The sequence below is a fragment of the Crocuta crocuta genome, unplaced genomic scaffold, assembly GCF_008692635.1.
Source record: "Crocuta crocuta isolate KB4526 unplaced genomic scaffold, BGI_CrCroc_1.0 scaffold41, whole genome shotgun sequence".
Classification (NCBI taxonomy): domain Eukaryota; kingdom Metazoa; phylum Chordata; class Mammalia; order Carnivora; family Hyaenidae; genus Crocuta; species Crocuta crocuta.
The window spans coordinates 12,556,456-12,571,515 of record NW_027529428.1 but is presented as its reverse complement, the minus strand read 5'-3'; the positions used below and the strand labels follow the sequence as shown (position 1 = coordinate 12,571,515).

Below are 15,060 nucleotides of genomic sequence, written 5' to 3'. Positions count from 1 at the left end.
CAGTGGGGGGGAGGGGAGGGCACTGAGCACCTGCTCGGTGCAGCTCACTTGGCCCGTGCAGGGACAACAGCCAGCTGACACTTGAACTCTTTGACTTTTCAAGAGAAGCTGAAGAAATTAGTATTTTTATGTGAAATTACCTAATTTGAAAAATCTTGGCAATGAACTCAAATTAAAACAAAACCTTGGGTTGGTTGAACGGAACACCCTCCCAGGCCCCCGTCTGACACACAGCAAGGGCTTCACGTATCCATTTAGGGCACAATTTCAGTCCTGGCCCCATGCCTTTTCCTTTCCCATTTTCCAGGTGACCAACTGTTTTTCTTCCCCATTTGATTATCTTTTAAAGATTTTTTTTTAAAGCAATCTCTACACCCCACGTGGGACTCGAACTCACAACTCTGAGATCAAGAGTCGCACGCTCCACCAACTAAGCCAGCCAGGCGCCCTTTCTTCCCATTTTAAATTAACAAGAGTCCTTACTGGAGCAAACCATAAGACAGATTAGAAAAACAATTTTAATTGTGCTGCATATTAATTTAACCACTTGTGTTTCACTTAGCTCTCTTATCATTACGATGTTTTGTTAAAAAATAAAGGGGCGTCTGGGTGGCTCATTCCATGAGCATCTGACTTGGGCTCAGGTCATGGTCTCAAGGTTTGTGAGTCTGAGCCCCGTGTCGGGCTCTGTGCTGACAGCTCAGAGCCTGGAGCCTATTTCAGATTCTGTGTCTCCCTCTCTCTCTGCCCCTCCCCTGCTCACACTGTCTCTCTCTCCAAAATAAACATTAAAAGAAAAAAAAAAAGATAAAGACAAGAGCCCGGAGTCCCTACCACCATTTCTCCTGTAGGTAACCTGAAGGTGCAGAAGTCCTAACTATAAGAATTCCTCTGAAAAAGACAGACTGAAAGCAGACGCTGTGCTATCACGCTCGAGGACCGCCTGGGTTATTCCTGCCGTGCTGTAGACTTGCCTCCCTCCCAACCCTATGGAATTCAAACTCCTTACCATGCTGCTTCACCCCTCCTGGGCTCCCGGAATGGGGATGGACCGACGCACAAGCTGATGTCTAAGCTCACTCCAGGGAGGGGGAGCCGTGGGAGGATCTCCCTTCCACATCCCTGCTGGCTCCTTCTCCACCCACCCCTGCCGCAGCGCTTGACGGGGATTACCGGACGGGTCCGGCGAGGGCTTCTAGCTCTTTCTCGTCCTGTTAGGTGTGTGCAGCGTTGGGGATTGGAGTAGGACTCCTCCTTTACATGCCTGGATTCGAAGGATCTGCTCTTTCTAAAGCGTGATGTAAGGGGAGATTTTCCAAGGAGAGGCCACGGTCAACACGAGGAGGGTGTGCCCAGCAGACGTGTGACATTCTGACCCGGAGAGAGTGATACTCGGACAAGGACATTCTGAGCAATGGGCCTGTCCAAAAAGGCCAGGGGGGAAATCCTCTGTCTCTGCTACACTTTGCTCAACAAAGTGCATTTCCTTGAACACATCTAAGTCCTAACACCGGAGTCACCCTGAAATTTTCTACACGACAGGCTTTCTTTACAGTCAGGGGTGCCCCGTGATTATTACTTCCTCAAACTTCGACAAGTGACTCTCTCAAGATAGAGTTTCACTTGAGTCTTGAAATCAGCTTTGAAAACAGCCCGTGACAAAATGAACTGAGAGGCATGAAAATAAGTAAGGGGATTAAGACTCTAAAGCAGATGGCCACAATGACTGTAAACACCACCAACAATAACAGTCTAATATTCATTTATAATTAAAATTTAGAGTTTATAATGATTATAATTTATTAATTATAACTTACTTAATAATTATTTACTTAATTAAAGAACGGTTCATTTCCTCCCATTGGAAAGGGGGCAGGGATCCGTCGACCCCTCCCCAAGAGAACGGTGGGAAGAAAGCTGGCCAAACGACCCACCACACTCCCGACCTCAGAGGCAGCCTGCCAGTTCCAACCAGCCTGCCGAACCAGACTAGATCACAAGCCCGGGGCAAAAGGAAGTGACTGGAGCTTTACATCCTCTCTCCGGCTGGGTCACTAACAAGAAAGAGGCCATGTGAGCTAGAAAGAACTTTCCAAGCGGCCTTTGACAATAATCTTCCCCGGACAGCCACATTATACCTGGTCACCTCGCCCTGGAACCCAAGGCACTTAACAGACACTATCATTTCAAACCTACCCTAGAGCACAGGATGGGGAGAAAGCAGATACGTGAACTTGCACTTGGTGATGAGGTAAGAGGAGGAAGCCTGTAAGCGAGTATGTGCCACACACTGAAAGCCACCTGCTCATCCAGGAAACATATCCAGGAGCCCAGGCTGAGAGAAATGTCAAAGGTGTAATGATGTAAGGCGGGCAAACGGCAGGGCTCAATTCAATTGCACAGATTCTCAAGCAGGCACTGGGCCTGGGTCTTACTCTGGACACAAGGCCTAGCATGATGCCGGCATAAAACGGGTGTACTGCAAATCGGCGCTGCTTGGATGTGAAGCCCGTGTGTCTCTTGCCTCTTGAGATCTCCCTGCTTACAGCCTGGTGAGGCCCACAGCCATAACAGTTAATGAAAAGACAGGGCTCTCCAAGGGATACAGAAGAGGAAGGGGTGAAGTCCTCCAGGGAGCACCTCAGAACACCTGCTGGAAGACATAAGTGAGGAAGCACGTCTTGAAGGACGAGTAGTAGGTATGGGAAGACATCCAGGTCATGAGGACAGAGCTCTGAGCAAGCCCCTAGGAAGAGAACAGGGCAGGTGGGCTGCGGGACAGCAGCGGGGATGGTGCAGAAGCCCATGCCTGTTTCACAACGCTGCCCAGGGCTGGTCTCTGGCCGCCTGGAGTCCTGGAGGGCTGGGAAGCACCCCCCCCCCCCCCCCATTATTTTTCCAGGCCACAGGACCAAAGAAATAGAGATAGATCATGATTTCTACACAAGAAAGGCCAGAAACAAAAGCCCAGAGTTAAGAGGAGTGAAGAGAGATTAAAGTTAGTGAAAGCTAACATGTTTAGAGAGACAGAAAGAATAACACAAGTATAGGAAGTCCAGGGATCCTTAATCTTGCCAGCCATCCTTAGCTAAACAAAATCCTAAGGAAGGGAGAGAAAGATCAACCTTCACAGCCCCACCTCAGGGCTGGTCCATGTCACAGAAAAGGGAAACAGCGTCCTTCTCCAAATGAACTTCGGTGTAGTCATTAAAAGTGAGCTTCTTAGGGGCGCCTGGGTGGCTCAGTCGGTTAAGCGTCCGACGTCAGCTCAGGTCATGATCTCATGGTTTGTGGGTTTGAGCCCCGCGTCGGGCTCTGTGCTGACAGCTCAGAGTCTGGAGCCTGCTTCAGATTCTGTATCTCCCTCTCTCTCAGCCTTTCCCTTGCTTGTGCTCTGTCTCTCTCTCTTTCTCTCTCAAAAATAAACATTAAAAAAAAGCTAAAAAAATAAATAAACATGAGCTACTGAATGAAGGAACTCACTGAAGTATTTTTACTGCATTCTGTCATTCCTTCTGGTCCTTCCAAAACTGTACCCTGATTTAAAGGCACCACTGTCTGGAAGGTTTGCTTTTTTCATCATGAAAGGGGCCAGAGGACAGAAAAGCAAAGCATAATGCCCCAGAGGGGAAACCCCCCAGCTTTGAGCACGCTTTACCTTTATGGAAGATTTCCTGCCGGGAGTTTCTTCATTGAAAATCAGTCGGCCGAGGTGTTGTAAGTTCGAGGCGCTATTTTCTAGCGCCCCAATCATGCAAGCAGCCCTGTTCGGGGAACCCACAGCTGCTACATGTGTGGGTGATGCATGAGACTGCAGAAGGTGTCCAGGAACCAGTGGGACTCCTTCCCGGACAGGGTGGCAGGGAACCGCCCACAGATGCCTCTGGTGTGAGGTGACTGCTCCCCCCTCGCACCGCCAAGCTGCTGTCCCTGGGGCACACTTCGAATCTCTGGAAAGCATGGTGCCCATGGAAAAAGCTGGCGGTTCAGGCCTTCAGTGTTTTGCAATTTTCTTCCTGTAAGCTACATTGTTGGGATGGTTTGACATGCAAACCTCTCCCTCCACCCCTCCCGGCCCACACACTTCCAGGTCTCCACCCTAGCACGCAGCGACAACAGTGAGCGCATTGCATCGTTGGGCTGACTCACCACCCGCAGGGGCGGGGTCCTGGCGGGGGTACACACGGCACGAAGCCCACAGGTACCGAGGCCTCCTCTGCCAGCTCGTGGGAAGACAAATCAGCCTCTGTCCTCCCAGCTGGGTGGGAACGTGCCAGAATGCAGTGTCTCCAAAAACCATCTCTACCGTGTGTTCCTGAGATTTGTTAATGTCAGGAATCAATCCCGGGCAATCAATCCGGAATGCTGGGGAAAAGGAAATCAATCAGCACACGGGGTGGGTGCAGGGACTTGGCTGGGGACACACTGACGGCAGAGGAAGAAGGAACATTCCTGGCTTTGGACAGAAGAAAGTAACAGGTGATGCGCATAACTAAGGGCGTAAAGATACAACCCAGCTGGGCTCATCAGTGGTTACAGTATCATCTCTCTCTCTTATATTCCGAGTCTGGGGATATCCGTCGCCTTCTCTTCCAGGAGCCCCTTCAGTGTGCCCTGGCGTGCCTGCTGAACAGACACACTGAAAATGCCTTCACTCTGTGGGCAGGGGATCCAAGAGAAAAAGGCACTCGGAGAAGCGGGCGGGGATGGGAAAATCGGACGGCACAAGCTGAATCAATGTTTTCACAAAATTATTTGCAAAGCTGATGGGATTTATTGACGAAGCCAAAGACGGTGAGACTAAATTCAGAAACGTCACATGACTGCCTCTTGATTCTACAGAAAAGAGATCACGTCCAAAATACAGAAGTGCCCATGAGGAGACCTCTTGTTCACTTAAATAAGATCATGTTTTTTCATGACCTACATGACCTACAACAAACACAGTACTTGTGACTCTTCATAGCAAATTGCTTCCATAAACCAGGATTCCAAGTAGCCCCTCTGTTTTTTTAATGTTTATTTATTTTAGGGGGGAGGGGCAGAGAGGGAGAGAGAGACTCTCGAGCCCCAACGTGGGGCTCAAGCTCACGAGCCGGGAGATCGTGACCTGAACTGAAATCAAGAGTTGGATACCTAACCCGCTTTAGCTACCCAGGTGCCCCTAAGCACCGCCTCCTTTAAGTAAGGGCTCCCAGAGGCGCCTGGGTAGCTCTGGTGGTTAAGCGTCCAACTTCGGCTCAGGTCATGATCTCACAGTTTGTGGGTTCCAGCCCCACATGGGGCTCTGTGCTGATAGCTCAGAGAGCCTCTCACTCTCTCTCTCAAAAATAAACATTAAAAAAATTAAATAAAAAAATAAGTAAATAAATAAGGGCTCACAAGGTGAAACTGTCTATCATGTCTACAGCCTCCAACCCAGCTGGGAGAAAAGTTACCAGTCACAAAGGAGACAGAGTAAGCGTACACAGATTCAACTTCTGCGATGAGGCTGCATCCTATCTATACCGTAATCTGCCCACTGACCCAGTTTACACTCATGTTTATAATCTGCTTTTCTTATCTGTTGGTCAGAAGGCTTTTTGAATATTACAGACTATTATTTAACCTCATTCTAAGAGCTGCTAAGATTAGAAATCTGGTCACTATTAAAAAAAGAATCCTCAAGAGACCCACATACTTATTTTTAAGTTGTGAGGTCACTTGTGCACACAGAAATACCAGCTGAGATCATAAGGAGACACACATGGGCTGCATATTTAGACATTTCTTGTTTCCAGGATTCACAGGAAATTGCAACCCAAAGCAAAACCAGACTGAGTCTCTAAAACTGTACCCTGGAGCGCCTGGGTGGCCCAGTCAATTAAGCGTCCAACTTCGGCTCAGGTCATGATCTCGTGGTTTGTGAGTTTGAGTCCTGCATGGGGCTCTGTGCTGACAGCTGAGAGCCTGGAGCCTGTTTCAGATTCTTTGTCTCCTCTCTCTCTGGCCCTCCCCCACTCATGCTTGCTCTCTCTCTCTCTCTCTCAAAAATAAATATTAAAAAATATATGTACAAAACATGAGCATACTTTTCCTAAAGCATATGGGAATGAGTCAGTCAGCTGCAGCTCATTCCAAAAATAGCCAGCAGAGAAGCCAAGAGAGGAAAAAACAGAATCATCAAACATTCTTTTTAAAGTGAGAATTTCTACAAGTGTTTGAATGAATCCTATGAAATCTGATTTCCCCATTGGTCTTCTCCGTGCAATCTACTTGATGCAATTTTTAGGTATATTGTCAAGAAACAGCAAGAATTTATGACCTCTGTGAATTCGAGATCTATGCTGATATTTTTCAGGCCAGATCAAATCAAACAGCCTTGTACAGAGAAGGACCCCAAAGAAACGGAGAGCTGCAGTCACTCATTTTCCAAGTCCACACAAACCTTTCTCGGCACCTGCACACAGGGATGAACTGGAATGATCTGGAACAGGAAGAAGGCACACCTCAGGAAAGGAGGCGAACGAGCGAGACTCTGGATAGAACTGGCTAGCCCACCCGAGCTCTTCAAGAAAGAGGGAAGTGCAAACACCAGTACTCGCAATGGGAAGTTTGCGGGGTAAGCAAGGCATAGCAAATCCAAATCCTGTAGGAAGGCCTGTTTTCATTCTTTGCCTCACTCTGCAGCTTCAAAAACAGAGCAGAAGCTCAAGTTTTTAACGTAGCACATCTCCCTGCTGGGTTTTTGTTTTGTGTGGATTTTTTTTTCCTTTCTTCATGGTACCCACAGAGCATCTGGGCAGAATTCTCCAAATGGAGGGTGTGTCTGTGCCTGATGCTGGAACCTAGGACCCTTTCCACATCTACATAGGCTGTCTCTCGCTGCAAGATAAGGCATTGTTCCTTGGCTTAACCGAAGAGTTTAATCGCCTGTGTGAAACCTGAATGATGCCTAGCCCATTATGACTCACTCGAGGTTTGGAACAACACGTATAAGGTGAAGCTGGCTACGGGTTAAAACAGAAGCTTTAGGAGGTGAGAGCAGTTGAAACAAGGGAGCCGTGAGCAGGAAGGGACTCTTCAGAAGCTCTCTGGAGGCTGGATGAATCCTGGGGTTCTGATTAGCCAAACACGTGACTCTCTGCAAGGCAAGGTCTCCTATTTGTAGGTGGTCTTGGCATTTTCTTTCTTTCTTTTTTCATGTTTACTTATTCTTTTTTTCAAAATTTTTTTATAGTTTACTTATTTTTGAGACAGAGACAGAGCATGAGCTGGGAAGGGGCAGAGAGAGAGGGAGACACAGAATTGAAACAGGCTCCAGGCTCTGAGCTGTCAGCACAGAGCTCGACGCGGGGCTCGAACCCACGAACCATGAGATCATGACCTGAGCCAAAGTCGGACGCTTAACCGACTGAGCCACCCAGGCGCCCCTATTTATTTATTTTGAGAAAGAGACAGAGCAGGATGAGGGGAAGGGCAGAGAGAGAGGGAGACAGAGAATCCCAAGGAGGCTCCTGGCCGCCAGTGCAGAGCCCCATGCGGGGCTCGAACTCCCCAACCATGAGATCATGACCTCAGCTGAAACCGAGTCGGATGCTTAACCGAGCCGCCCAGGTGCCTCTCAGCATTTTAACAATTAGGAAATTCAAGGGTAACTACTACTTTTTAAAAAAAAATATACTGGGGTGCCTGGGTGGTGGCTCAGTCAATTGGGTGTCTGACTTCGGCTCAGGTCATGATCTCACAGTTTGTGGGTTCGAGCCCTGCGTCGGGCTCTGTGCGGACAGCTCGGAGCCTGGAGCCTCCTTCAGATTCTGTGTCTCCCCCTCTCTCTGCCCCTCCCCTGCTCATGATCTATCTCTCTCTGTCTCTCAATAATAAAAATGTTAAAAAAATTTAAAAAACCTCTTCTGAAACACCGTCGCTGTGTAAGAAAATACATTATTTCATTTATAAACTCCAGTGTGAAATTAGCCTTTAATAAGCTAGAAACTAAGTTTCATTTAAAGTTGAAACATATAATTAAGATCCAATTATTAAACACACCAAAGGAAGGGAGGCTGCGTGATGTACTAAATACTAATATGCTTGTTAATTTCACTCTAGGAGATAATTCACACTAAGAAAAGAAATATCTTCTCAACATAACCTCTATCACGGAGGACGTTTTATGCGTAACTGGCCTACTTTTGGGTTTCACGGAGCTTCCTGAACTGCATACTTTCCCCTTGATCTGCTTAATAAGGGCATCACAGACACCACACTTCTGGTTTTTAATGCCAACAGAATGCGGGGACGACAGGAAAAGGGCTCTCTGTGTTGAGCTTCTGGCTTAGCCATTAACTAACGGTGGGAGCTGGGTGACTTGTGTTTTGCGGTCTGAAAGGAGGGACGAGTGGAATCCAAAAGACCCTCGTTAGCCCTCACCTATGCTTTTATGCAACTCTGATGTTTCCCTTTGCTCTTCTGATACACCACTGAACACACCACTCAGCAAAGCACACTCAGCACAACACACGTTTAATCCTCTGGCCGACTCTTCCAGGACACCCTGAAAGGTCCCGGAGGGTACTCAGGAAGCAAAGCAGCCCCCAGCCTCTCATCAGCTTACGTTGTGCCTTCGGAGGAACGCTAACGTAGGCGACGGAACTAAGACTCACCATACTGACTCGCCGTCTCCGCCAGGCTCCGAGACTTTCTTCCTTACAGCCCGTCTCAGAAAACCCTGGGTGGTCCCAGCCAGACCCGTCCGTGCAAACTGGCTTGAACTTGACAAACAGCAGGCAATTCTGCTGCCGGGTTCATGGCAGTGGGCTCAGAGTTCTGTTTGAGAAATGCTGCTGCCCAGGAAAAATATTTACACAATCGAGTGGGCTGCACCTCACGGTGGTGTTGGACCTGCTTGGCCAGGAGCCAGTGGCTCTGTCTGACCACGTCTTATCAGCGGCCTTTGTACCTCATTTAAGATCCTCATGGTGACAAAACCCAGAGCCAGATAACTGGCCAGAAGATCAAGGTTTTATGAAATCGATTGTATGACTTAAAAATGACAACCAAATTTTTAACACAATTCACTAAGTGCTGTAAATAAATGTATAGCTATCTGGGAAATTATATATGTACAATTATATATATACATCAGCTTTAAAAGAGAACCAGCAAAAGGGAGAAAACTATAAAAAACTAACAAAGGCAAATATTATCAAGAATAAGGCTGGGTGATGGTAGGCATAAAACGCTACTGCCTAATACTCATCTGTTTCATTTAACTGTTAGACACAGGACGGTAATATAACTCTCGCCTTAACATCGCTGTATCTATGAACCCTAATGTTTAGAGCAGCGCCATCAACAATAGCCAAAGTATGGAACGAGCCCAAATGTCCATCAGCTGATGAATGGATGAAGAAGACGTGGTTTATATACACAATGGAATACTACTCGGTGACAAAAAAGAATCCTGCCATTTGCAACAAGGTGGATGGAATTGGACGGTATTATGCGAAGTGAAATAAGTCAGGCAGAGAAAGACAGGTATCATATAATTTCACTCATATGTGGAATGTGAGAAACTTAACAGATGACTATAGGGGAAGGAAAGAAAAAAATGAGATTAAAAACAAGAGAGGGAGGTAAACCCTAAGAAACCTATAAATACCGAGAACAAACTGAGGGTTGATGGGGAGTGGGGGAGAGGGGAAATGGGTGATGGGCACTGAGGAGGGCACTTGTTGGGATGAGCACTGGGTGTTGTATGTAAGTGATGAGTCATGGGGACCTACTCCCGAAGCCAAGAGCACGCTGTATGTTAGCTAATGTGATAACAAAACACACACACACACACACACACACACACACACACACGCAGAACCGGAGAATACCTCTGATTATAGAACTAGGAAGAAAAAAAAAAAAAGGAAAAAAAAATCACCGTATCTGATGACACCTTGAACAGTGACATCTGAATCAGTAGGTGCGTTTCAGATCAGGAACTCAAGAGTCAGCAGATCAAGAAGGGTAGTGATTTCCCGACATCTGACCAGTGTTTTTACATTGTAAAAAGTGTTTTTATGGCCATCATTTTATCTTTTCTTCACAACACTCCTGTGAAGGAGGCGGGCAGCTATTATTATCTCCATCTGACAAATAAGCTACTTGTCATTTAGCTTCTAAAGAGATGCTAAGCTCTTATTAAAGTTTCCCAACATTAATTAGTGTGTACAGAGGTAAACAGTGCATCCAGTTTGCAACCTGATTCAGACACCTGAGAAAAAGCAGACGTCTCCATCCCTGAAGTGCAGAGATACAGGCACCCTCCTAATCAACAACCCTCACTCACTTCCTCACTGGACACAAGAAAAGGGAGCGGTCCCGAGCAATTTACAATGCTTGCACCTTGTCGCATTGACAAGTGATATTAGGGTGTTCTCATACCCTAATAAAGTGGTTTTAATGAATGAAAACACACAGGACCAGTCAACAGAGGTAGGACGGAGATCTCGTGGCAAAGAGGGAACACAAAAACAAAAGACTGATATGGACAGGGTGGCCTGTAGGAAGATGAATCTGGAAGGGGTGCCCAGGCGAGGCTGCCCAGTGTCGCAAACAAGAAGAGAGGGCATCTAGCTACAACTGAATTTCAGATGCACAGTGCGTGCTTTTTTAGTGTGAGCCAATCCTCTGCTTCATCCGGATGTTCTGTCCACAGGAACCCTCAGCTTCTGCTAGAATGTAAGGTCTTCTAAAGCGGGAGTTGCATTCACCGAAGGCCTGTTTTGCTCCCTGCCATATTCCAAGTGTCCAGAACAGTGCCTGGCCCGCCGGACGCCCTCGGTCATCTCTGCCATGTGTTCGTAAAGTTTATTTCTTAAGCCAGGTGTTAAGTAAGCAGACACCTGTCATATCACCCTTATGCATTATAATTTATATGCCTGAAGTTTATTATAATAAATGTACAAATTACAGCATCAACTAACTGCTCTTATTTTAAACTCAGTACCTTTTGGGACGCCTGGGTGGCTTAGCTGGTTAAGCTCCTGACTCTTGATCTTGGCTCAGGCCACAATCTCACAGTTCGTAAGTTCAAGCCCCATGTCGGACTCCGTGCTGACAGGGCAGAGCCTGCCTGGGATTCTATCTCTTCCCGTCTCTGCCCCTCCCCCTCTCTGGCCCTCCCTCTCTCTGTCTCTCCCCTGCTTGCACTCTTACTCACTCACTGTCTCTCTCAAAATAAATAAACTTTAAAAAAATAAAATTAAATTAATACCTTTTATTCAATTCACTGAAGGACTCAATGGGGAAGTCCAAGTATAAAAGGACTTTGAATAGTCCCTTACTCAGTTTCAACTCTCAAAGAGGGACAATGAATATGCAGTGTCCATCCTCAGAGGTGCTGGCAGCCAAGGGCAGTGGTTGGCCAAGTGGCATTTTTCTCAGCTGGCTTCTTCAGCTTCTGCTTTGTTCCTAAGACCATGAAAACTACTTCTCGTGCCAATGCTCTGACTCCACCTTCATTGGGGATTTTTCCTCATGTTCTATGGAGCCCAAAGCATTGATTTTTTTCAGGGGAAGGGGTGGGTGAGCCTCCTTGTGGGCAAAACATTGGGAGGGGAAGTGAAGTTTAAAAAAGCATATTTTATGTCATACTTTATCTTTCGAAAAAGAAAAAACACATAATTTGCTCCACATTTAAAGCTTTAAGGAACTATCCAAATAATTTACTTTTTTCATGGGAAGGATCAGTAACCAGCCATTTGTTGCCATGACGCTCTCCTTAACCCATCTAAACCTGCAGCCTGTAAATGTTCTTATGTTAATTACATTTCAAAACAGTGTGTTTATAACCGGTATACACTTTTGCGTTGTTCAAGTTTGCCATTTTCTTTTTTTTAACATGGGCAGGCATGTCTTTTGCAATACAGAGTAGAAAGAGAAAAGGTAAAAATAATAGCTTTTATAAGCATCATCTCAACTGTGTGGAATATTTAAAATTTAAAGACCATACCGAAGGGGCGCCTGGGTGGCTCAGTCGGTTAAGCATCCGACTTGAGCTCAGGTCGTGATGTCGTGGTTCTTGAGTTCCAGCCCCATGTCAGGCTCTGTGCTGACAGATTGGAGCCTGCTTCGTATTCTGTTTCCCTCTCTCTCTCTGCCCCTCCCCTGCTTGTGCTCTCTCTCTCTCAAAATAATAAATAAGCATTAAAAAGAATTTTTAAAAATTTAAAAAATAAAAATAAAGACTACAGAAAAGGAGTAGAACATGTATTTGTGGGTGGTGGCATTACCAGTAATTCTTCCTTTATTTTTTAAGAAAACATTAAACTTCTGTATCTTAGAATTTTCTAAAAGGAGACTCATATATATGTATATATGCGTGCGTGTGTGTGTGTGTGTGTAACTATAGTAATTATGTATGGCTGAGCGTCTAATCAGATTGCTTACAAAGGTCATGGCGACTAGAGAAACCAAAACTGCTCCTTGCCTGGTCCAGACACTTGTCTGCAGCAAGTAATCATACGCTGATAGCCCAGGAGTCACAAATCAGAGAGGTTCCCTTTGCTGCCGGACTCAGCGCCCAGACCTGCTAGGCAGAGAGAAAGGTAACAGCTGGGTCATCAGACTTTAAGGACAAAAGGAAAAGGGACACTTCAGGAAGAGTCAAGTTGGAAAAGGAACTGAGGGCAAGCAGTGTAAGTATCTAAACCCTTGAAGGCAGGACTGTGCTAGACATGTCAGAAGGTCAAGGTCTAGAGGCACCAATGACTCCACCCCCCTTCCTCTGAACGTGTGGGAAGTGGGGGGGGGGAGGGAGGAGAGGATCCAGGGAGATTGAAACTCACCCACAACACCCAGGACATTTCACAATATTTCAATCTCCTCCCTTAGCAAGTATTTGACTAGACACAAGGAATAATCCTGACTTCTCTTACTTAGCGTAAGTGACTGAGGTTCTCTGCCTCACCGAGGGCTGCTGGTGGTGGTGGAGATGACAGTATGATGTCACAGGAGTATGGGAGGGATTAAGTACGGTAGTGCAGGGAGAGCGTCTTTGGCACCATGTGGTACCCTGTGAGTGTTCATTTAAAGGTTAGATTTTTGTATGAGAAAGAATGAAATCTGGCNTAAAAAAAAAAAAAAAAAGGTTAGATTTTTGTCGTTCATGTTTTAGTTTTAAGTTTATTTATTTTGAGAGAGCAAGCAGGGGAGGAGGAGAGAGAGAGGGAGAGAGAGAGATTGCATCCCAAGCAGGCCTCGCACTGGCAGCGCAGAGCCCAGGGCAGGACTTGAACTCATAAACCATGAGATCATGACCTGAGCTGAAATTAAGAGTCCAATGCTTAACCAACTGAGCCACACAGGCGCCCCAGTTTTTCTCACTGACAGCAGTCCTGAGCAGAATCTGTCAAAGTCCTGAGAAGCTGGCAAGTAGGAAGGACACACAAAAGAATAAACAGAGGAGACAGGTTGTCCCAGAATAAACGGAGTTTGGCTGGGTTGGGTCTGGGGCAGGCTACTGCGTTCTTGTCACAGGGATGCTTGCAGCCGGGACACTAGGGAAAAAGCCACCTAAGTGGGCGGGGGACGTCACTGCAGTGGGCTCCTCCCGCTCCAGCCCTTCCCCGAGCTTGCCAGCTTACACGGCACTTGCAAGTCCGTTTCTGGGGCTCATGTGGGTCCCTGCATGTAGACACATTTACTGGTATTTTAACACCCGGAGAAACGGTCCTGCCCCATATTTCAAGGTCAGTGCTGGAGACGGGACTCCAACTCAAATCTCCCAATTCCAACTCCACATTCTTTCCATGATCCAGTGTTCAGAGCAGCACAGCCCGGACCCAGTTCAGACTCCGCACAGTAGCGCTCCATACACAGTCACTGTTCTCGCACATTCTGCCCTCTGGCAGATCAAGAGATCTCAAGATCCTCAAGAGAGGAACGGACACTTTGGGTACCATCCTGGACAGGTGGTCGTCTCTTAGGAGGATTTCCTCTGCATTTGTCCTCTAAATTTCTCCCGCATCTTTATAAGCAATCCTGGACGAGCTACATACACTGTACAGGTCTCTAACATGAGCAGAGTAATAGTGAGAACACAAGTCTTTATGATTCATGATGGGGCTTCTTGCATATTCCTCTCTGGGAAAGTCACACTAGCTAGCAAGCTCTTCTCTGGCCCCTCTATCCCATTGTGCAGCAACACGAAATGAACTCTGCTTGGGACTGGATACTAGGAATTGGTTTTAGGCATCCAAACCCATTTCCTCTCACATCGCTCGATCCCGCATAAAGAGGCACAAGAGGAGTGCCCATTAAACTCGGATCAGCACTCAGGATTTTATATTTCTCTTTCGTCACTTCAATAGAACTGACTTGGGTAATAATTTACCTAACTGATTTCTGCACATCAAGACTCTAGAGTTAAAAAGCCCATTCTCTTAAGAGATTTTCAGAAAAAAAAAAGCAACCCCCCCCCCCCCAAAAAAAAAAAACCCAACTAGCTTCAATGGATAGAAAATTGCTTTGAAGGTCCAGTTACCTAGGCAACTTGCTATTGTCAATCCATTATTGAAAAAATGAGAAATCAGCTTGAGCCAAGGCATATACTTACACACACGCACGCACACACGCACGCAGGCACACACATACTCCAGAGCTGAGTTACCTGAGGCACAGCCGTTAACCTTTGTGGTGTGAGCCATGCTGGCTGGAATCCAATGACAGGTCCAGAAAGGAGTGAAGAATCATGCAAATTTTATGCATCAAGTTCCCAAATGCAATCCACCTGAAACGATAAAGACAGCCCCATCAAAACGGATCATTTAGAAATATGTATAACACTAAATCTTAGACATCTGTTTACAAAGATGGCTGCTAATGGAGAGAGCAAATCGGAGTTGGGAGAGGGGGCCCGCGGACAGGGGTGATGGCTGCCCGGCCCCGCCACTCGGCACTGAGAGATTCACATACATGCACATGCGCCTGTGGACAGACACCCAGGGCAGGTCTCTCAACATGATACTCATGGGAGATGGACTGGCTTCTCCAGAAAGGTGACTTTTTTTTTTTTTTTAATTTTTT

The 15,060-nt window shown here is 46.6% G+C and overlaps 1 protein-coding gene across 1 annotated transcript in view; it reads right to left on the bottom strand.

The window, feature by feature from the left end:
* The window catches only part of KANK1 (KN motif and ankyrin repeat domains 1), a 138,689-nt gene that overhangs the window by 51,190 nt on the left and 72,439 nt on the right, over window positions 1-15,060 (bottom strand). Inside the window, 1 exon segment of the mRNA XM_077759299.1 lies at window positions 14,645-14,764. Coding sequence (XP_077615425.1) covers window positions 14,645-14,681 — 37 coding nt within the window. The 5' untranslated portion in view covers window positions 14,682-14,764.